A 24,249-nucleotide genomic window follows, 5' to 3' on the forward strand; every position below is an offset into this window, starting at 1 on the left:
GAAGGGGAATAAATCACCTGGTCCTGACCACTTAGATCCAAGAACACTGCAAGAGATTTTTAGATTTTTTTAGATTACTTACAGTGTAGAAACAGGCCCTTCGGCCCGACAAGTCCACACCGACCCTCCGAAGAGCAACCTACCCAGACCCATTCCCCTACATTTACCCCTTCTCCTAACACTATGGGCAAGTTAGCATGGCCAATTCACCTAATCTGCACATTTTTGGACCTTGGGAGGAAACCGGAGCACCCGGAGGAAACCCACGCAGACACGGAGAGAACATGCAAATTCCACACAGACAGTTGCCTGAGGCAGGAATTGAACCCATGTCTCTGGCGCTGTGAGGCAACAGTGCTAACCACTGTGTCACCGTGCCGCCCATTGGGCCACTATGCCGCCCACAGCCCCTGCAATTTATTCTCTAGAGAATAAATTGCAGGGGCCCTCGCTGACAGTTTTGCATCATCATTAGCCACAGGTGAGGTCCCAGAAGATTGGAGGGGAGCAAAGGTTGTGCCTTTATTTGAGAAGGGCTGCAAAGAAAATCCTGGGAACTATAGACCAGTAGGCTGAACATCTGTGGTGGGTAAGTTACTTGAGAAGATTCTGAGAGATAAGATATACATGCATTTGGAAAGACAGGGTTTGTTTAGGAATAGTCAGCATGGCTTTGTGTGTGGGCGATCATGCCTCACAAATTTGTTAGAGTTTTTTGATGAAGTGACCAGAAAGGTTGACAAGGGCAGGGCGGTAGACATTGTCTATATGGATTTCAGTAAGGCCTTTGAAAAGGTTCCACCTGGTAGACTGCTCTGGAAGGTTAGATTGCATGGAATCCAGGGTGAGCTGGCAAATTGGATACACAATTGGCATGATGGTTGGAAGCAGAGGGCAATGGTGGAAGGATGCACATTGGACCGGAGGCCTGTGACTAGTGGAGTGCCTCAGGGGTCAGTGCTCGGCCCATTTCTGTTTGTTATCTGTATCAATAACTTGGATGAGTTAGTAAGTTTACAAATGACACTAAAGTAGGAGGTATCGTGGACAGTGAGGAAAGGTATCAAATTGCAGCAGCCCCTTGATCAGCTGGGGAAGTGGGCTGAGAAATGGCAAATGTAATTTTTAATATAGATGAGTGAGTGGTCTTGCATTTTGGAAAGTCAAATCAAGGCAGGAGTTTCATGGTGAATGATAGGGGCTTAAGGGGTGTAGTGGAACAGAGGGACCTTGGAGTTCAGGCACACAATTCACTGAAAGTGGAGTCACAGGTAGACAGGGCAATGAAGAAGGTTTTTGGCACATTGGCTTTCATCAGTCAGGGCATTGAGTATAGAAGTTGGGAAGTTATGTTACAGTTGTACAGGACTTTGGTGAGGCCACACTCAGAGTATTTTGTTCAGTTTTGGTCACCTTGCTATAGAAAGGATGTTATTAAACTGGAAGGAGTGCAGAAGAAATTTACAAGGATATTGCCAGGACTTGAGCTGAGTTATAGGAGGAAGTTGAACAGACTAGGACTCTTTTCTTGAGAGCGTAGGATTGTGAGGGGGTATCTTATAGAAGTGTATAAGATCATGAGAGGCATGGATAGGGTGAATGCACTCAGTCTTTTTCCCAGGGTTGGGGAATCGTGGACTAGAGGGCATCAGTTTAAGGTTTGAAGGGAAAGAATAAAAGGGAACCTGACATAGAAGGTGGGACACATGTGGAATGAGCTGCCAGCAGAAGTTGTTGAGGAGGGTACATTAACATTTAAAATGCATTTGGACAAATACATGGAGAGAGAAAGTTTAGAAGGATATGGGCCAAGTGCAGGGAAATGGGGTTCGCATTGATGGACATTTTGGTCAGCATGGACCAGTTTGGGCCAAAGGGCCTGTTTCTGTGCTGTGGGTGTCTATGACTCTATGAACCACAAACCATCTTCCTTTTTGCTAATTTTTATTCCCATTAGCTAAGAATCTCTCTCTGATTCCCTTTGACTTCTATTTTGATAGAGCTCCTTTATTTCAAATTCAATCAAATGGTGCTTTGGTGTTCAGGACAAGTATTCTCACCTTTTCTCTCAATTTCAGTTTTGTTGTCCAGTGCTTGGACCAAGGCTATGATCAAGTCAGGAGCTGAGTGGCTCAAATGGATTTCCTTCCCTAGAGGATATTATTGAATCAGATTTTTTTTAGAATAATCCAATAATTTCATGATCAACTTGATTGGGAAAGTAACAGTAAGGATTCATATTATATTACAACTTTATTTTAAAAATGGTATTATTTGGCTGACTTTATTAGGCAGCTATATTTAATGAATAGCCACTTATATAATTTGTTGTTTGTTTGTTTATTGAATTGATTTGACTTTAATCCTATAAATGTAGTGCCAATTCTACATCTATTAGCATTCAGGTGACATGATATCTATTCAGCACTGCACGTTCCAAGCATGGGTTTTCATGTGACTGAGCAGAACAATTCTTGCCATGAAGATCTTTGAGGACACTACATGCAGGCGGTAGTGGTATCCAGACTGCATGATTTATTTCCTTTCCTTCCTTTTTCTTTCATGGTCAGCCTCATCATTAAGGCATCAAGATGCACTTCTTGAGAAAATGATCACTATTTTGAGTGATTGGTAACCAGCCCCTCCCAGTGATTAATGTCAATGCTGCCATCGTTCAAGGAGAGCTAGGACTTTTTATGATTTACAAAGGGCTTTGTTGTCAAATAGTTACTGCCATAGTTTATACAAGGCTGATTTGGCACTGCTGATTCTATGGGATCTTCTTATCAATGGTGGCCTGTTGAAAGAGGTGGCTACCAGCGTATGGGAAGTGTTCAACATACAGGTGGGTCTCCTATGGGACATGTTTCCACAACACAAATTGGCTGTAACACGACTGCTGAATTTAAACCGATATTTGTAGAACACAAACTTTCCTTACCTGCATTGGCTATAACATGGTATTGCATGCTTTTCTTATAAAGTGAGATCGCATGAGAACTGAACTATGGTGTGAAAAGAGAATTTTCTGTATTCCAGAATCTCTCCTGGAATATAAGTAGGAGTTGGAATATTGGGGTAACCAGGTATGGGTTGATGTATGTTTGTTGATTTGATCACATTCAAAGAGAAGCTAAGTTTCTTTTGTACAGAATCCAAGTCATCAAGAATGGCTTGCACATTGAATGGAAAATGGGCTACAACATTGCAGTCATCTGCAGATTGTAGGACATGCATGTCTATGGAGGTCAATTTATTTTTAGCACAAAGGTGACTAAGGTTGAACAGTTTTCCATCTAGGTGATACATTTTTTTTAAAAAGCCTATTTGGACATGTAATGACAGACCTTAAAGACAGGCGCTATTCTTCACCAATAGGTTCTACCAAAAGGTGCTGGTGAATAGCCTGAAGAACATCAGCTACTGCTGTGTTTTCACCATTAAGAAATTCTGAAATGTTTCAGCATTGATGGATTGTCATCTCTCAGAACAGAGACACTACCAAAACACAATTTTGTCCATTGTTCTTGACTTATAGGTGCCTCTCGTTGCTTCAAAAAAGTATCACACATCATAGTTTTCTGTATATTATTGAATCACTCAGGCAAGGAAAGGTGATCATTTTTGTTCTAGAAAATCACAAATTTCAGCATTGTTTTAATCAAACCAGTCTTGGTGATAACAATGCTGCACGCCAATGGTCTGGTCACAATAACTGACTTTATTTTCACCCACTATCCTCAAATTGATCTGAATGTGTAACATGAAGTTATTAGACCTCCAGTGTACCCATAGTTAAAAACAGTGTGAGATCAGCTACCTTTCGCCAATTTCTTACAATCTCTCACTTCCCATCTTCTATAAGTCAAGAAACATACTTTTATTTTTGAACTGCTGCTTGTCATTCTCTTGACTCAAGTAATCAGATAGCAGAAGCATGAGTGATTAGCAATGATAATCTGCAAACATTTCCTAGTGGAAGCTCAGAAGCAGCAGGATATTAATTTATTGTTGAATGAAATCATCCTTCCTACAAACAAACCTCCACACTGAACAAAAGTCCACCCCCCAAGAGATTGTCCCAAAACATAATTAGCCTTGGGAGAAATTACCTGCATGAGTATAGTGTATTGGGTCTCATATGTCAGTAGACATTGATTCTTCTGTCCTTTCAGGCAAATGTTCTTGTTCCAAGTAAATAAATCTATTCTGTTATCTTGAATTATTTTTCAAGCATCTAAGTTTCAAATTCATTATAAAACATTAATTTTTTATATGTGACCTGAAAGATAAATTCAAAGAACATGAACATTAAAAATGTTTTGATGTAACCATGTAAAGATCAGAAATATGTTTCCCAATGTAGAAGAAAGCACTAATACTCACACAAGCAGCAAGCATTACTTTTGACACACTTTATTTTCTGCCTTTGTTTGCACTTTTGCTTTAAAACTTTAAATCATCATAATTCAATTTGAATTCTGCATCAATCTGAACACTCAATTATCAGAAACAAGGAAAAAAAAATTCACAGCATCATAGAATCCCTACAGTGCAAAAGAAGTTATTCGGCTCATCAAGTCTGCACTGAATCTCTAAAGAGCATTCCACCCAAACCCAATGCGAGTTAGCATGACTAAATTAACCTAGCCTGCCACATCCCTGGACACAACAGGGCAATTTCCATGGAGCACATGAGAAAAAAGAGCAACATATCATTGAATTATAAAGTTCTTCAGCGTACAACAAGACCATTCAGCTCATCACTTTGCAGGTATTTATCCAATTCACTACTGAAGGCTTCTGTTGGATCTGTACCCATCACCCAGCATGCAGTGTTCCAAATCAGAAGTACTCATGTGTACCATCTTATACATGCTATACTCTGCTGTCAGTGATGGAAGGAATGAATGTTCAAGATTGAGTGTCAATCAAACAAACTGCTTTATCCTTTATCCTGCATTTATGATGTTAAGTTATTGAGTGTTGTTTGTGCTGTACTAATCCAGGTAGGATGTGGACAGTATCTATCACATTCCTAAATTGTGCCTTAACAGGCATTCGCAGTCAAGAGACGGGATACTCACCACAGCATTCACAGGTTCTGGCCTACCTGTTGTAACCACAATATTTAAATAGCTGGTCCCATTCAATTTCTGGTCAATGGTAAACTCAATGATGTTGCCAGTAGAGAGTTCAACAGTGGTAATGCCTTAAAAGTTTATCAAAAAAAAGACTGGTAGATTATGCAGGAGGTAGTTATTGCCTGCAAATTGCTTCGTGTAAATGTGCCACTTATCAGCCCTAGCTGAATATTGTGCATTGTCTTTCTGCATATGGACACAAACTGAAGAGGTGTCTAAGGAGTCATGAACCAAACTGTTGAGTGTGTAAACAGGTGTGAACATCCCTCATTTCTGGAGGGAAGACCATTGATGAAGTAGCTGAAGATAATTAGGCTTTAGACTTTGCCTGGAGAAATTGCTGTAGTGATCTCTTCAGATGATTGATAACCTCCTGCCTTCCTGCCAACAACAACTATAGCAATCTTCCTTTGTATGAGAAATTACATAAAACAATAGAGAACTTTCCCCAGTTCCCAATGGCTTCAGTTTTGCTTGGGCTGCTTAATGCCCTAGGTGGTTAAATGCTTCCTTGATGTCAAGAGTGATCACTTGCACCTCAACTCTGGAGTTCAGCTCTTTTGTCTGTATTTGGACCAAGACTGTAATAAAGCTAGGAGCTGAGTGGCCCTGGCAAAAACCAACCTAATTATCACTAATCAGGTTATCACTGTTTAAGTGCTAGCCCAGTAACATAATGAATGACATCTTCTAACATTCTACTGATAATTGAGAGAAGACTGATGAAGCAGTATTTGGTCGAGTTGGATTTATGCTGTTTTGTGGACAGGACTGTTGATGCCAGTTTGAGTCCGGCAATCACCAGCTGCAGCTGCTGGCATGTACAGAGAGGACAAGAGTCAATTCTTGTAACTTCACAAGTTACTTTATTAATGCATTAAACAATGCCCATATTTCTTAAATGATTTATCATGAATTCATGCTTATATACTTTTCCATAAACTGAGCTCGAACCTATTTATATACTCACTAGAGTCCTCTGACACTCCCTGAGTAGTCACAGAATATAAAAGCTAATACCCTGGGCGGCACGGTGGCACAGTGGTTAGCACTGCTGCCTCACAGCGCCAGAGACCCGGGTTCAATTCCCGACTCAGGCGACTGACTGTGTGGAGTTTGCACATTCTCCCCGTGTCTGCGTGGGTTTCCTCCGGGTGCTCCGGTTTCCTCCCACAGTCACAAAGATGTGCGGGTTAGGTGAATTGGCCATGCTAAATTGCCCGTAGTGTTAGGTTAAAAGGGGTAAATGTAGGGGTATGGGTGGGTTGCGCTTCGGCGGGTCGGTGTGGACTTGTTGGGCCGAAGGGCCTGTTTCCACACTGTAAGTAATCTAATCTAATCTAATCTACCCTATCAGGATAATTGCTTGCTGCTGCTAACAAGGGTGATGCTGACCAGATGCTGTTCTCTCTCTCTCTCTCTCTCTCTTTCTCTCTCTCTCTCGGTGTTGTCACCACATCCTTGACATGGAGTCTGCTTCTGTGATGGTTGGTCTTTGGAGTTTTTGCTGGCTTCATGCTCCGAGGGTCTTCTTTTATCCTCTTTTTCTTATCTCTCTTGACTCGTGCTGTCTTTGTCCTGTTGGCTCAGGCTTGTCCACTTATCACATGCCTTTATCTTATTGGCCCTGAAGCAGAGACTTAGGTAGCATTACCACATTGCTCCTCATCCAAATAAAGCTTTTGCGTTACCTCATCTTTCTTACTTTTTTGCAGAATTTAGTTGGTACCAACTGGTTCTGATCAGCTCATATATTACCTGAACTCAGGTCATTCTCAGTTCAAAGGTTGCATTTCCCGGCCATCAGCAGTTTTATACTTAAGCATTTCCAGATCCTGTTGTATCTGACTTTCTAATTCTGCTATGTCCAAGGTCTGGATAGTTGCTACCCCGATGCATATCCTGCCCCTCCTAATTCCAATTTCAATTCTCTTTTCTTCCTACCTAAACTCATTCCTGCTCAATTGTTCTTCAAGGAGCCAAACAACTCCACTGCTCTGTGACCAACCACTTCAACTCACCAGCCCACTCCTCCAGGGACATGCAAGTTCTGTGCCTCTTCTCGGGATCCTACAACATTGACTTCACCAGTTTACAAATCTCCCCTCTCCCCATCTCATCCCAGATCCAACACTCCAATTCAGCACTGCCCTCTTGACCTGTCCTACTAGTCCACCTTCCTTCCCACCTATCTGCTCCACCCTCCCTATCGACCTATCACAATTACCTCTACCTGCATCCACCTATTGCCTTCCCACCTACCTTCCCTCCAGCCCCCTATTTATCGCTCAGCCGCCTTCACCCTCCACATTCCTGATGAAGGGTTTGTGCCTGAAACATCGACTCTCCCGCTTCTAGGATATTGCCTGACCTGCTGTGCTTTTCCGGCGCCACACTTTTCGACTCTGACTGTCCAGCATCTGCAGTCCTCACTTTCTTCTAATATTCTGATCATTACACTTTGTCCAGGACTCAACTCTATCAGGCTGGTTTTTGCGTCAAAATAAGCCTTGTTTTGCTGTTTCTTCTTCCCCTTTTGGTGAGCTGCTATGTAATCTTCCTCCTTTACTGTTTCCACCAACAGTTGTACCTATTTTTCCAATAAAATGCTGAATACCTCAGGTTCGGACAAGTCCAAACCTACCACCCCTCCATTCCTGTCATGAGCTGATAAGGAATGTAGCCTGTGAATGAAGCAACAGTGTTCCGAATTATTATCAACACGTAGGGCACAACAACCTGGCAGGTTGTCTTGTGCTGCTGCACCATTTTGTCTGCCATGTTTTTCAGTGTCCGACTCATCCTTTCCATAATTCCACTAAACTGTGGTCTGTAAGGTATGTGGAATCAGAAAAGATACACATCCAACACATCATCCTTAAACACTTCCGCCAACTCCAACTAAACCCCACCACCGAGGACATCTCCCCGTCCTCACCCCTCTTTGCCTTCCACAAGAACCATTCCCTTTGCCAATCCTTGGTTTGCACCACTGTCCCCATTGACCCCCCCACCCCCCAGAACCTTCCCCTGCAACTATCACCCCCCCTCACCTCCAGTCAGAGCTGCAAATAGTCCTTCCAGGTGAGACAGAGGTTGAACTGCCTCCTCCAACCTAATTGACTGTATCCAGTGCTCCCGATGTGGTTTTCTCTACACTGGGGACACCAAATGTAAACTAAGGGAAGGTTTCGGCAAGAATCTCAGCCTAGCTCGCAGGGGCTAACCGGACCTCTCAGTCACTGTCCATTTTAATTCCCCTTCCCACTCCCTTTCCAACATGACCATCCTTGGCCCCCACCATTGCTGCAACGAATCAAACCGCAAATTGGAGGAACAACACCTCATCTTCTGCCTGGGCAACTTACAGCCGGCAGGACTCAACATTGAGTTCTCCAGTTTCAAATAACCTCCCTTCCCTTATCATCCCCCTGCCTTCCATTCCTCTCAGCCATCTACTGGGTCCATCCCTTTCATTGATCAAACAGGTCTACCTGTCTTCACCTATTCCCATCTCATCACCCTGCCCCCCACCCCTTTATCTGCAGCTCCCCTTACACCCAGTCCGAGTCCTGAAGAAGGGTTACAACCAAAACTTCGACTTCTCCACCTCCTGATGCTGCCTGGCTTGCTGTGTTCTACCAGCCTCCTGCTTTGTGCAGGTTAGGTGAATTGACCATGCTAAATTGTCCCGTAGAGTTAGGTGCATTAGTCAGAGGGAAATGGGTCTGGATGGGTTACTGTTTGGAGGGTCTGTGTGGACTTGTTGGGCCAAAGGGCCTGTTTCCACACTGTAGGGAATCAAATCTAATCTAATGTGGAATCTCTGTCGATCCCAAAAACGGTAATTATATTGTTCATTACTTGGGCCGTAAAATGTTTTCCCTGATCTGATTCTATTCTCTGGAATATACATCAACGAGTGAGTACATGTTCGAACAAAATCTTTGCAGTATTTTTGGCTGTGTTTATGGTAGCCTGGAAAGCTTCCACCTGTTTAGTGAAAGTATCCATTATTACCAGAATATACTTGTATCCTTCTGGAGTGGGGGATAGCAGTCTTACGTAGTTTATTTGTAAATTAGTCCAAGCTCTTCTACTGGTCCAGTATGTCAGAGGGCCCCTTTCTTAACGTTCCTGTCGGAGTTATGCTATGTACATTTCAAACAATTCTTAACATAGTGTTCCACATCAGCTTTCATTCCAGGCCACCAGCATGCCTCCTTTATCTTACCCAGGTTAGTCTCTGCCCTTTTATGTCCCCATAAGTCATGGTACCAGTTGATTCTTTGATTTAGTCCCTACTCTGGCAGCATGAATTTTCCTCCACATAAAACCACTCTGGCCTGAACATAAATCCCCTCTGGTGCTTTATATGCGTCTGATTCTGCTCCTTCTATTAGTTTTTTCAGTTGTCTGTCTTTCTTTTGCTCCTCTGCTAAATCCATTATCTCTATTTATTTCTCCTTCTGGCTACTGATTTCCTTAACTGGTGGCTGCCATTCTCCCCCCACCCTCCCTTTACAGCACTAGCTCACCAACCTTCCTGTTCCCTTCAGGAGATAGCTTTGAAGGAACGTCTGCCTTTGTGATCCCATACCCTTTCCCCTGTGCTTCTTCAAAGATGTATCCTAACAGTGGAGCCAATGGTATGGGCTTTCCATCTGCTGAGACAAATCCTCTCATCTTCCAAAGGGGCAAATGCTTCATATATATCGCACACCCAGTTCTTCTTTCTCCTTTCTGTACTGATGAGGAGCCATCCACAGAAATTTTTCCTTTGCCTCCTTGCTTTGGTGCCTCCCATTTATTTTGATACAAATGGGCCCTTGGGACCAATTGCTATCATCAATCGACATTTGTGTTTTTTCCCGATATGCTAAGTTGTCTGCTAACATGATGGTAGCATTCTCTTCTTTTACAGTGATATCCCTTCCTTGTAGCAACAATGTCCATCTAGCAATTCTAATTTGGCTAACTATACCATCTTTAATCCTTCTGTCTAATAAAAGCTGTTCCAACATTCTGATAATATTGGAAGTAGGTTCAGCCCCACTGTGTAGATTAAATGCTGCATTCCCCAAAAAACAGCCAGCAGATGTGAGAGCATGAGTGAAGATACTGGTCTTAATTTCCCATACGCCTCTTGTAACAGAACTGTTAAGAGGCTGGTGTCTGTGGTGGCTACTTCCAATGAAAATGGTTCAATTGGGTTCGGGTTTTCAGAGCATGTGCGACAACTAGTGCATGCTTTAGAGCTGCTATGGTCTGTGTGTGTTCTGTTTTCCACTCCCAGGCTGTATTCTTTTTTAATAACTCCATCAAAGGGGCCGGTTTTGTACCGAATCCATTGATGTGGTCTCTGCAATATCCCACTAAGCTTAGGAAGGATCTTAACCCTTTGTTGTTCCATGAAACAGGGAATCTGTCCTTCATGTGTCAATTTCTCTCTTCCCCAGTGACAGAATCATTCCCAGGTAAGTAACTTTGTGCTTCATCACCTGCATTTTCTTGGGGTTTATTTTCGCAGCCAATTCATTCAACAGCTGCAGCAACTCACTTAGCAGCTGAGAATGCTCTTTATTTTCAGTCTGTAGAAGCACGTCATCCACACACTGCATCAGACATTCAAGCTTTGAGAACCTTTTTAACACTTCTCTTTGACGTTGGTGAAATATGGATGGGGGTTATAAAATCCCTGTGGTAGGGACGTCCACGTATATTGCTGGCCTTGGAAAGTAAATGTGAATTTATACTGGCACTCTCTCTCCAAAGGAATTGACCAAAACCTATTACTTATGTCCAAAACCGTGAACCACTGCACATCCTCATTTTGTTTGACTGTTTCTGGGTTAGTTGCTATGGTGGGGGCTGTTAACGGGATTGGTTTGTACAATGCTCAGTAGTCTGTCGTTAGTCACCAGCTATGGTCCGGTTTCCCCACTGGCCAAATAGGTGAATTGTTAGTGGCTGCTAGCTGTCTCAGCATCCCTTGTTGTTTCAAACTCTATTACCTTCCCTACCTCTTCTTCTGCTTATTTCAGAAAACATATTGCTTCTATGGTTTGGGGTCAGGACCCTGAGTCATTGCACTTCAGGGTCATCACTTATGTGCCCTGGTTTCACCTGCATTACCCCAACCATGCATATCCTATCCTGATATTCCCCCACCAGGATGCGAGTACAGTTTTTCCTACTCATGCCTACAGGCATTTGCCAAATCGAGACAGGGTCCTGCTTTCTTATTCTCTAGGTAATGTAATAAGGTAATGTAATAACCGTGTGGGCGGCACGGTGGCTCAGTGGTTAGCACTGCTGCCTCACAGCGCCAGAGACCCGGGTTCAATTCCCACCTCAGCGACTGACTGTGTGGAGTTTGCACATTCTCCCCGTGACTGCGTGGGTTTCCTCCGGGTGCTCCGGTTTCCTCCCACAGTCCAAAGATGTGCAGGTCAGGTGAATTGGCCATGCTAAATTGCCCGTAGTGTTAGGTAAGGAGTACATGTAGGGGTATGGGTGGGTTGCGCTTCGGTGGGGCGGTGTGGACTTGTTGGGCCGAAGGGCCTGTTTCCACACTGTAAGTAATCTAATCTCACTTAAAGTTTCAATACTACGCCTCCAACAGTACGCGCACATGTCCCACTTGTGAATGTCTCTTAAAATGATTTTCCTTTGAATTTTCCAATTTGCATCATTGACATGGGTAATATTGACAGTGGTTTGGAATACCCCCATGTCCCAAAGGAATGTAACAAGGCAGCCTCCAACCCTGCCATTCACTAGGGGTCTCCCCACTTTATTCCATCATGTAACACATGTCCATAATGGAGAGGCCTATGACCATCATTCAGTTCAGGATACATCGCCGAAGATAGTAGTATCTCCGTCACATCACGTTGGGGGTTGGGTCTGTTCGGTCCTTCCATAGGTAGGCTCTGGCCCCTCACGGCTTGCATTCTCACATCTCGGATTCAGGCATTCTCTTGCAAAATGTCCCTCTTGGCCACAAGTTTAGCACTTGTACACCCCTGCTTTGAGTTCTCCCTATTCCTGAGATGTTTCCTGTGCCTCTACATCTACCCACCATCTGGAAGGCTGGAAGAGGTGCCCTCTGAGCATGCCCTCCCCCTTCATTTCTCCAGATTGCTGTCTGATCTTCAACAGGCATCCTCCATACCACAGAGGCCCTGGGTAATTTGTTGTTTCCTTTTCCCATACCCTGATGATCTTCCTGATCACCCAGGCTTCTGTGTGTGTGTGTTATGAGTGGGTTCAAACTGTTGTAATGCCCACCTGACTCCTTAGTGCCATGCGATACCAGTGTTCTCAGCCATTGGCTCCTAGCCTCTTCCTCCAGGTTGTTCCTGTCCAAGGCTGTACATACAAGAATATAAGAAATAGGAGCAAGGGTAGGCCATCTGGCCCTTCAAGCCCGCTCTGCTATTCAATAAGATCATGGCTGATCGTGTCATGGTTTCAGCTCCACCCACCCTCTCACCATAACCCTTAATGCCTTTACTGTTCAAAAAATTATCTATAGGAAATTATCTATATATGCCATGAAAGACTGTCCAAAGGCATGATGCAAATGTAATGGTCACCTTTCCTTTGATAGCACTTTGTTAGTGCCTCCACTGAATCCCCTCTGTTAGCGCCCATGAGAGTTAACACCTGGTCTTTTAAAGCCACATTTGTGCATCTACCAATTTTCGCTTTGATAAGGCAGAATATATATGTGCATGTAGGCACATTATTATTAATTTTCTTTCCTCAGCATCATCTAAACTATGTACTTCTCTCTGTTGACTAACCCCTTGGAACAGGTCCCTCGGATCATCCCTGGGCGCACATGTACCAATGTCTTTGGCAATACCCCCTCAACTGCTGCATTCCTAATGGGGTGGAATATGTCACTGTCATTACCTCCTCACCGTCCTCCCCTTCACCCATTCTAGTGGTTACAAGGTGTCAGGGGGCACTGGCGCCAATGGGGTCTTTGATCCCAGGTCATAAGCTGCCAGAGGATCCTCTGGTATGGGATTTCTGTCACCATAGCCATACATAGCCACTTCATCCACCAAACCATTCCAATCTATGTCCCCTTCACCGCCTTCATCAGCTATTTTGGGTGTAAATGCACATGTCATGCCTCTTTGTGCAGCTAGCTGACTGTGCAGCCTTTCTATCTGTTTCTGACACTGTGTGTGATTAGCAGCACTATTACTTTTTTCCTGAGCTGCTCTCTGAATCACATCCATTGCAGCTTTTAAATAATACATTTTTGCTTCCACCCCTTTGCCTCAGCTTCAGCCATCTGCACTTCTCCCTCGTGCTTACTCCTTTCCCTAACCAGTTTAGAACATGACAGCGCAGTACAGGCCCTTCGGCCCTCGATGTTGCGCTGACCTGTGGAACCAGTCTGAAGCCCACCTACCCTACACTGTTCCATTTTCATCCATATGTTTATCCTATGACCATTTAAATGCCCTTATAGTTGGCAAGTCTACGACTGTAGTAGGCAGTATGTACCACGCCCCTACTGAGTAAAGAAACTGCCTCTGACATCTGTCCTATGTCTATCCTCTTCAATTTAAAGCTATGTCCCCTCATGCGAGCCATCACCATCCGAGGAAAAAGGCTTTCACTGTCAACCCTATCTACCCTCTGATTATCTTGTATGTCTCAATTACGTCACCTCTCAACCTTCTTCTCTCTAATGGAAACAGCCTCAAGTTCATCAGCCTTTCCTTATCAGACCTTACCTCCATACCAGGAAACATCCTAGTAAATCTCCTCTGAACACTTTACAAAGCTTCCACATCCTTCCTATAATGCGGTGAACAGAACTGTACGCAAGCCTCCAAGTGTGGCCATGCCAGAGTTTTGTACAGCTGCAGCATGACCTCATGGCTCCGAACCTCAATCCTTTTATCAATAAAAGCTTAACATACCGTATGCCTTCTTAACAGCCCTATCAATCTGGGTGGCAACTTTCAGGGATCTATGTACATGGGCACCAAGCTCTCTCTGCTCATCTACAATACCACGAATCTTAGTATTAACCCAGTACTCTTTATTCCTGTTGCTCCTCCCAAAGTGAATCATCTCACACTTTCCTTCATTAAACTCCATTTGCCACCTCTCAGCCCAGCTCTGCAACTTATCTATGTCCCTCTGTAACCTGCAACGTCCTTCAACACTATCCACAACTCCACCGATCTTAGTGTCATCCACAAATTTACTAACTCATCCTTCTCGGCCCTCATCTTGGTCATAAAAATGACAAACAGCAGCGGACCCAAAACAGATCTACACAGTACCCCACTAGTAACTGAACTCCAGGATGAACATTTCCCATCAGCTCCCCTGCTCTGTCTTCTTTCAGCTAGCCAACTTCTGATCCAAACTGTTAAATGACCCTCAGTCCCATGCCCCCATATTTTGTGCAATAGCCCACCATGGGGAACCTTATCAAATGCCTTACTGAAATCCATATCCGCCACATTAACTGCTTTACCCTCATCCACATGTTTGATCACCATCTCAAAGAACTCAGCAAGCTTTGTGAGGCATGGCCTACCCTTCACAAAACCATGACGACTATCCCTAATCAGCTTATTCCTCTGTAGATGATTATAAATCCTATCTCTTATAATCTTTTCTAACACTTTACCCGCAACCGAAGTAAGGCTAACTGGTCTATAATTACCAGGGTTGTCTCTACTCCCCTTCCCGAACAAGGGAACAACATTTGCTATCCCCCTGTCTTCTGGCACTATTCCAGTAGTCAATGACAACATAAAGATCAAAGCCAAAGGCTCTGTAATCTCTTCCCTGCCTTCCCAGAAAATCCTAGGATAAATTCTAACTGGCCCTGGGGACTTATCTATTTTCACATTTTCCAGAATTGCTAACACCTCCTCGTTGCGAACATCAATCCCATCTAGTCTAGTAGCCTGTATCTCAATATTCTCCTCGATAACATTGTCATTTTCCAGTGTGAATGATGCTCAAAAATAATCATTGCACGCTTCCCCAATCTCCTCGGACTCTGCGCACAACTTCCCACTACTATCCTTGATTGGCACTAATCATTCTTTTATTCTTGACATACCTATAGAAAGCTTTAGGATTTTCCTTGATCCTAACAGCCAATGATTTCTCATGTCCCCTCCTGGCTCCTCTTAGCTCTCTCTTTTGGTCTTTCCTGGCCAACCTATAACTCTGTAGCGCCCTAACTGAGCCTTCACATCTCAGCCTAACATAAGCCTTCTTCTTCCTCTTGACAAGAGATTTAGTAAACAATGGCTCCCTCACTCAACCATTCCCTCCCTGCCTGACAGGTACATACTTATCAAAGACACGCAGTAGCTGTTCCTTGAATAAGCTCCAAATTTCAATTGTGCCCATCCCCTGCAGTTTCCTTCCCTATCCTATGCATCCTAAATCTTGCCTAATAGCATCATAATTGCCTTTCCCCCAGCAATAACTCTTGCCATGCATTATATACCTATCCCTTTCCATCGCTAAAGTAAACGTAATTGAATTGTGGTCACTATCACCAAAGTGCTCACCCACCTCCAAATCTAACACCTAGCCAGGTTCATTATCCAGTACCAAATCCAGTGTGGCCGTGCCCCTTGTTAGCTTGTCTGCATACTGTTTCAGGAAACCCTCCTATGCCTATTGGACAAAAACTAACCCATAGTGGCTCAATGGTTTACACTGCAGTCTCACAGCGCCAGGGACCCGAGTCCGATTCCAGTCTCAGGTAACTGTGTGAAGTTAGCACATACTCCCCGTGTCTGCATGGGTTTCCTCTGGGTGCTCTGTTTCCTCTCACAATTCAAAGATGTGCCAGTCAGGTGGATTGGCCATGCTAAATTTCCCATAGTGTCAGGTACATTCGTCAGAGGGAAATGGGTCTGGGTGGGTTACTCTTCGGAGAGTCGGTGGGGCCAATAGGCCTGTTTCCACACTGTAGGGGAATCCTATCTAAAGTACTCAAACTATAGTATTTGGAAAGTTAAAGTCTCCCATAAAAACTACCCTGTTACTCTCGCTCCTATCCAGAATTATCTTAGCTATCCTTTCCTCTACATCTCTGGAACTATGTGGAAGACTATAGGAAACTCCCAACAGGGTGACCTCTCCTTTCCTGTTTCTAACTTCAGCCCACACTACCTTAGTGGACAAGTCCTCAAACATCCTTTCTGCCGCCGTAATACTGTCCTTGACGAACAAGGTCACACCTCCCCCTCTTTTCCCATCTTCTCTGTTCTTACTGAAGCATCTAAATCCCGGAACCTGCAACAACCATTCCTGTCCCTGCTCTACCCATGTTACAAAATGGCCACAGCAACAAAATCTCACATACCAACCCATGCTGCATGTTCACCCATCTTATTCCGGATGCTCCTGGCATTGAAGTAGACACATTTCAAACAACACTTCCTGTTTGCCGGTGAACTCTTGCAACCTTGAAACCATATTCCTGACATCACTTCTCTCAACCTCCTGGACACTGGAACTACTATTTAGGTTCCAACCCCCCTGCTGAATTCGTTTAAATCCTCCTGAATAGCATTAGCAATTTTCTCCCTAGGATATTGGTACCCCTCTGGTTTACTGCAGACTATCCTGTTTGTAGAGATCCCACCTACCCCAGAATGAGCCCCAATTATCCAGGTATCCGAAACCCTCCCTCCTGCACCATCCCTGTAGCCACATGTTCAACTCCTCTTTCTCCCTGTTCCTCACCTTGCGAGCACATGGCACGGGCAACAAACCAGCAATAACAACTCTTGTTTGTTCTACCTTCCACCCTAGCTCCCTGAATTTCTGCCTTAAATCCCCATCCCTTTTCCTACCTATGTCACTATGTGGACTATGACTTAGGGCTGCTCCTCCTCCCCTTCAAGGATCCTGAAAACAGGATCCGAGACATCACTGACCCTGGCACCTGGGAGGCAACACACCAGCCGTGAGCCTCTCTCGTTCCCACAGAACCTTCTACCTTGCACTGCCTATGATACTGGTTCATATGTACCAAATCTGCACTTCTGTGTCCTTGCAGGTCAGTTATTTTCTCACTACCTCCACACAAAATCTCTTATTCTCTTCCATCTCTAACTTAGCCTGTTGTCTGCATTTTATGAATTCCTCCAGCAAGCAACTGATTGTTACAGCTTTCTGGACTGTCTTTAAATTCTTGTCTGGTATCAGTGCTTGGGCAACCTTCCAAAGGGCTTCTCCAGCAGGTTTTCCCTTGTCCTTACCCTGACCTGCATACTACATGTGTTACGGCCACTTCCCTATCATGTATCATGTATTTCTGGAGGACTGCCATCCAACAGGGCAGTCCATTCCCTATTAATTAGTCATATTCTAATAGTTATGGATTAACCCAGGCTCCCGTCTGGTATGATTCGGCTCTCCTCCTTACTCTGCAGAGAGATGGTCCCTTGAACCCCAAGCTCCTGTTGTCTCTGTACGTTGCTGCTCTGGTTCGACCCGAACGTCCCGCTGACTCAGCGAGAAGATCGTCCTTTAACCTAAAGCTGCAGTTCAATCTGACTGTAGCCCCCTATGACTGAGTGGAAGGATTTATGCTCAGGCCCACCCAGAGATGCCAAGATCTGTTGGTGCCTGTTTGAGCCTGGCAATTGCCAGCTGCCGATGCTAGCATGACAGAGAGGAGAAGAGTCAATTCCCGTGACTTCACAAGTTACTTAAATAATACACATATTTCTTATATGTTTCATTACAAACTAGAGCTTGTGTATTTTCCCACAAACTGAACTAGGACCTATTTATACACCCACTAGAGTTCTCTGACATTCCCTGAGTAGTCACAGAATATAAAAGCTAATACCTGATCACAATAACTGCTTGCTGCTGCTAACAAGGGCTGATGTTGGCCAGATGCTACTCTCTCTCTCTGGCTCTTGCTCTGTCACTCTCTCTTGATGTCATTGTCACGTCCTTAACTGGAGTCTGCTTCTATGATGGTCAGTCTCTGGAGGTTTTGCTGGCTGCATGCCCCAAGAATTGTCTTTTATCCTTTTATTCTTATCTCTCTCGAGTCATGCTGTCATCTTCCTGCTGGCTCAGGCTCGTCCACTTAAAACATGCCTTTACCTTATCAGATCTGAACCAGAGACTTAGGTAGCATTACTTCATTTCTACTCATCCAAGTAAGGCTTTTGCATTACCTCATCTTTCTTACTTTTTTGCAGAAATTTAGTTTGTACCAACTGGTTCTGATTGGCTCAGGCAGTACCTGGTCCTTCTCAGTTCACAAGCTGATTTTCCCTGTCATCAACAGTTTTATACTTGAGCATTTCCAAATCATGTTAGTGACTGGTACCAACTATCTCTTTCTGCAGCCTCCTGGCTAACAGGATATATCTGGGAAATTTACATGTTGCCAGGTAGATGCCAGTATTGTAGCTGTATTAGAACAGCTTGGCTAAGGGTGCTGCAATTTCTGCAGCACAAGGCCTCAATATTATTGCCAGAATGTTGTCAGGGTCTGTAATCTCTGCTGTATCGAGTGCCTTCAACCTTTCTTGTATCACATGGAGTAAGTTCAGTTAGATGAAGACTGGTATCTGTAATACTGGGGGACTTTGGAAGGAAGCTGAGATGGATAATCCATTCAGTTAAAGGTGGTTGCACATACATCAATCATGGCTTCCCCACTATCACAGGTGAAGATATTTGCATGGCACCTCTTTATGCGGTTAGTTGTTTAATTGTTCACCACCATTAACAACTGCATGAGGCAGGACAGCAGACTGCCAATCTGTGGGTTGTGGGATCACTTGTCTCTGTCTATTGCAAGCTGCTTTTGCTGTTTGGTATGTAACAAGTCATGTGGTGTAGCTTCACCAGATTGACACATTATTTTAAGTATGTTTGCTGCCACTTCTGGCATACCCTTCTTCATCATTGAATTAGGTTTTTGCCCTGCCGCAGTGGTAATGTTAGAGTGGGGAGAAATGTCAAATAATGACGTTACAGATTGTGGTTGGATATATTTATGCTCTACAGTGCCTCATGATTGACCAACTGAGAATTTTTGCATCTGTTCAAATTCTGTCATATTTATTATAGTAGCAGAGTCACACAACACAATGGATAATGTCCTCAATGTGAAGATGGGACTTTGTCTCCACAAATACCATGCTGTGGTCATTTCTGCCAACTTGGTCATGGGCAGTTGGCATTTGCATACTACATTGGTAGCGACATGGTGAAGTAGATTTTTCCCTCCTGTGGATCCCTCACCGTCATCACCTGCCATAGACATTCTACGAGGATCTGGGCATCTTGATCAGTAGTCATTGCCTCTGAATCACTCTTGATAATACACATTGAAATCCCCTGCCAAGTTTATACTTGACCTTGGCACACTTAGTGCTTCTTCTGCTTGTTCTTAAACAGGGGGTATTACTGGTTTATCAACGAGTGGCATGAGAGACCATGAGAATTCATGCTAATCAATAAGAGAAACATGCTAGAGACTGAGACAAGTCATCCTACAGGCAAGGCATCAGATCAAGATTCTGCAGAAAGTGGCATATCCTCTTGTGAACAGGTAGTGCATAATTGAACAACTAGCAGAGGTTCCATAATATCCTCCAAAACTAAACAATGGCACAGTAAAGCAGTGAAGACATGAAGACAAAGTTGAAGCATTCACAATCATCTTCAGCTCGACATGTCAGGTGGATGATCCTTCTGTATCACCTTTTGATTTCCAGACCATATAGACAGCGCTCTACATATAATTCAGTTCACAGTGGACCATATCATGACGCAGCAAAATACAGAAAATATTTTGATCTTACCAACAAGCTGGCTGTAAACAACTGTTGGAGGAGGTGGTTCTTTGAACATTCCCAACCTCAGTTATGACATGAAGCTCATAAAAAGCTGAAGCATTTACAACCGTCTTCAGTCAGAAATGGCAAGTGGATGATTTACATCGGCCTCCACCTGAGGTCCTCAGCATCACAGAAACCAGTCTTCAGCTATTGTCATCACTCCAAACCACATCAGTTCACTAGATACAGTAGCCATGCCCTCAGCCAAGCTGTAACATTTTTAAAGACTGAAAATATGCACCAATTCAACTCACCAATCAGCTGCTTTGTTTATGCAAAATAAATCACATACAGCTTCCTTTCCATTGTTTCACTGCTTGATGATTCTTGTGTAAAGCCCAGCACTGCAACCATTCAAGGCAGCACTCACCTCTTTAAGGTCAGCTAAAGATGGGCAATAAATACTGACCTAATCCAGCTATAACCAAGACCTTATTAAAACATTACGCAGGTTTTAAGGACCAGATGGCTTAGTCTTTGTCTATTTTGTATCTGTGTATTTCAGGAATACATTTTCAAAACTATTTTGTTAACCTTAACCACCTTCAAAGATTTGTGAACAAACCTTCTTTAGAATTGTACCATAAAGGAGGAATAAAGTTAATTTATTTTATATTGATTCATGGGATATGGGTCTCCCTGATTTATTACCCTTTCTAGAACTGAATGGTTTGTTAGGTCATTTCAAAGCACAGTTAAAGGTCAACCACAATGGTCTGAACTCACATATATACCACACCAGGTAAAGACAGCAGATTTTCTTCCCCAAAGACACTAGTGAACTAAATGGGGTTTTATCACAATCAACAGGCCCCTAATAGGCTCACTTTTAATGCCATTTCTTCTTGCTAAATTCAAATTTGATCATCTGCCATGGATATGACTTGGACCTTTGTTCCCAGAACATTAGAACCTAGAGTTCTGGGTAACTAGTTCAGTCTCATTACAATTATGTCACCATCTGCCTTAAATAGTTAATTGTGATAGGATATTCAATTCACATGCACATGAAGATGAAGGTAAGGATATATACTATCAGGCCCACAAAGATTGCATTCAATGGGCCAGGGATAATTGAAATGAATTAAATGTAATTTCATGGTTCTTTTAAAAATTGATTGTTCTTTTATTTTCCAATAGGTACCATAAGTTCCTGGGTGGTCATATTCATATTGCCCATTAATAGTGCACTGAACCCAATCCTCTACACTCTAACAACTCGAACTTTCAAGGAAATGATACTACGGTATTGGTATAACTATAAAAATAGAGGAATTGTAAACAAACAAAGTCAGAAAATCTGTGCACCATCATTCATCCTCCTGGAAATGTGGTCATTTCAGGAGAGCATACCAACAGTTAGAAAAAATGAACTTTACAAAATCCTTCAGAAATCTCGCAAATCACCATTACATTGAAGCTGCTGTCAGAAAGTTTTGTATCAAAAATTTAGCACAAGGTGAATGCTGTCACATCACAAAGTGTTTGCATTTAGCTGAAGACCTGGGCTCAAGACATTGCCAAGCTGTTAAGCAAAAATAAAGATTCAATCTTATTTATTTATTGACAAGCAAGCTTAAACTTTGTATTTTGCCTTTTGGCATTTTGACACACATCTTTATCATGTATTTGGTGTATCTTCCTCACCAGATGTAAAAAAATAAACACAGCTCATTTGATGTGTTGCCCTGCATCTTGTTTACTGAATTATTACCTCAGAATAAGTAACAAATGACTTGAACCATGTTTAACTATTGTTTTAGTGGCTTTATGCATTGTGTTAATGCAGATGTACAGATTATTTACTATTTAAGTGAATTCTCACTTTGTATGAAGTATATATTAAATATGTCTTATTGCAGATCATGGCAGAAGAGGCCACAATAACACCACAGAAGCTTTATTGTGGTGTTCATTAATCAGTTTGAATTATTAATTTATATAGTCTATTTGTAGATATTACTCAGCTTATATAATTCATATTTCTAAGCATAAAGCTCATGTCTTGCAAAGTCAATCATCATTCTTATTACTGCGGCATGTGGACAATGTTGTGATAATGTACACAATGATGTAGCAGCTTCCAAAAGACAAGCTGTGGCACTAGGAATAATTAACCTACTTGATTTAAAAATTAAATATGACCTTAAAATCATACTGATATTCCTCAGCTTAATCAAATACTGTGCTCTGTAAATAATATTGTAAATGGCTAACAGAAATGATGTGAATGATTTCTATTGTTTCATGAATTTGAATGCATTAAATGTTGCATCACAATTTGAAAGTTAAATGGGGTAGAAATATTGACCTCATAAACCCTTGTTCGCAATTTTAAGTGGATTCTACATAATGACTAAACCTTGTATTTAATTTAAAGCAATAATGCAGGGCCTGTCATTTTTATGACATAATGTTACACCTCTGGCACCAGACTGCAGTTACTTTGACCATACGTTGTTTTAGTCTGTGTGTTTTAATCCTGGATCCTCATAAGTTGCTACATTCATGCCAACTATGCTCTTATTGAGACACTCCTCAACTTATTGGAGAATTAGAGTCAAGATTAGTGTGTTGCTGAAAAAGCACAGCAAGTCAGGCAGCATTCGAAGAGCAGGAAAATCGACGTTTCAGGCAAAAGGCCTTCATCAGGAATGAGGCTGGGAGTCTCAAGTGTGGAGAGATAAATGGGACGGGGGTGGGGCTGGAGGGAAGGTAGCTGAGAGTGCAATAGGTGGTTGGAGGTGGGGGTGAAGGTGGCAGGTCGGAGAGGAGGGTGGAGGGGATAGGTGGGAAGAAAGATTGACAGATGGGACAGGTCATGAGGACGGTGCTGAGCTGAAAGGTTGGACCTGGGATCGGTGGGGGAAGGGGAAATGAGGACACTGGTGAAGTCCACATTGATGCCATGGGGTTGGAGGGTCCTGAGGCGAATGTTTCCTCATTCCCCCAAGGCTCCCAGCCTCATTCCTGATGAAGGGCTTTTGCCTGAAACGTCGATTTTCCTGCTCCTTGGATGCTGCCTGACCGGCTGTGCTTTTCTAGCACCATACTAAGCTTGACTCTGATCTCCAGCATCTGTTGTACTCATTAGAGAATTAGACTGGCTAGTGAGCAAGGCTCCATGTTTTTGTAAATATTAACCTGAAGTTTGCTGGGTTACCCAAAATTAAATTAAATTGAAATGAACAGAAAACATTTGAAACCTGCTGATAACCTAATGATTTGAAAGGTTTTTAAACTGTGAATGTTATGCTGAAGGAATATGTAGCGATGTGCATGTGTGTTTAGATTGCAGGGTAGTAATTCAGCAGTAATAGACTGAATTGTCACTGTAACTCTGGAAAAGTTTTGTTTAAAACAGACACAGTGAATCAGGTGCATTAATGGTGTGACGGTTTATCAGCTGAATTTGCGCTTGTTATGGAATTATGCTGTGTAAGTATCATATAGTTGATTGAGGTGGTAGAGGTGGTAATCGGTGAGTAGAAGCTAAATTTTATGTTAAAGTTCAGTAAGGGCAAGAGATAAGCATCTTAATGAGTTAATTTATCAAACTGACATGGAAAACATGTCCCCTCAATGTCGTGCCGGCCTTTTATCTTACTCTAAAATCAGATTAACCTACATTGTACTCTCTTCTGTGTGTCTATCCAAAAGTTGCTTGAATGTCCCTAATGTTTCTGACTCTACTGCCACTGCTGGCAGTGCAATCCACACACTCACCATTCTCTGAGTAAAGAACCTACCTCTGACATCTCTCTTAAACCTTTCTCCAATTACCTTAAAATTATGCCCTCTCGTGAAGGATATTTCTGCCATGTGAAAAAGTCATAGAGATGTGCAGCATGGAAACAGACCCTTCGGTCCAACCCACCGTGCCGACCAGATATCCCAACCCAATCTAGTCTCACCTGCCAGCAGCCAGCCCATATCCCTCCAAACCCTTCCTATTCATATACCCATCCAAATGTCTTCTTAAATGTTACAATTGTACCAGCCTCCACCACTTCCTCTGACAGCTCACTCCATACACCCTTTGTGTGAAAAAGTTGCCCCTCAGGTCTCTTTTATATATTTCTCCTCTCACCCGAAACCTATGTCCTCTAGTTCTGGACTCTCCCACCCCAGGGAAACGATTTTGTCTATTGAGATTAGATTGGTGCTGGAAAAGCACAGCAGGTCAGGCAGCATCCGGGGAGCAGGAAAATCGA

At 43.1% G+C, this 24,249-nt stretch overlaps 1 protein-coding gene across 1 annotated transcript in view; it reads left to right on the forward strand.

Annotated features, from left to right (window-relative positions):
* rxfp1 (relaxin family peptide receptor 1) overlaps nt 1–21,453 on the forward strand; it is a 122,595-nt gene extending 101,142 nt beyond the window's left edge. Inside the window, exon 18 of the mRNA XM_043673942.2 lies at nt 21,176–21,453. Within this exon, the coding sequence (XP_043529877.2) occupies nt 21,176–21,453 (278 nt within the window). The remainder of the gene's footprint in view (nt 1–21,175) is intronic.
* Nucleotides 21,454–24,249: the final 2,796 nt, after the last annotated feature.

The sequence above is a fragment of the Chiloscyllium plagiosum genome, unplaced genomic scaffold, assembly GCF_037043375.1.
Source record: "Chiloscyllium plagiosum isolate Xiang-an unplaced genomic scaffold, Cpla_swu_hap1 HiC_scaffold_36, whole genome shotgun sequence".
NCBI lineage: Eukaryota > Metazoa > Chordata > Chondrichthyes > Orectolobiformes > Hemiscylliidae > Chiloscyllium > Chiloscyllium plagiosum.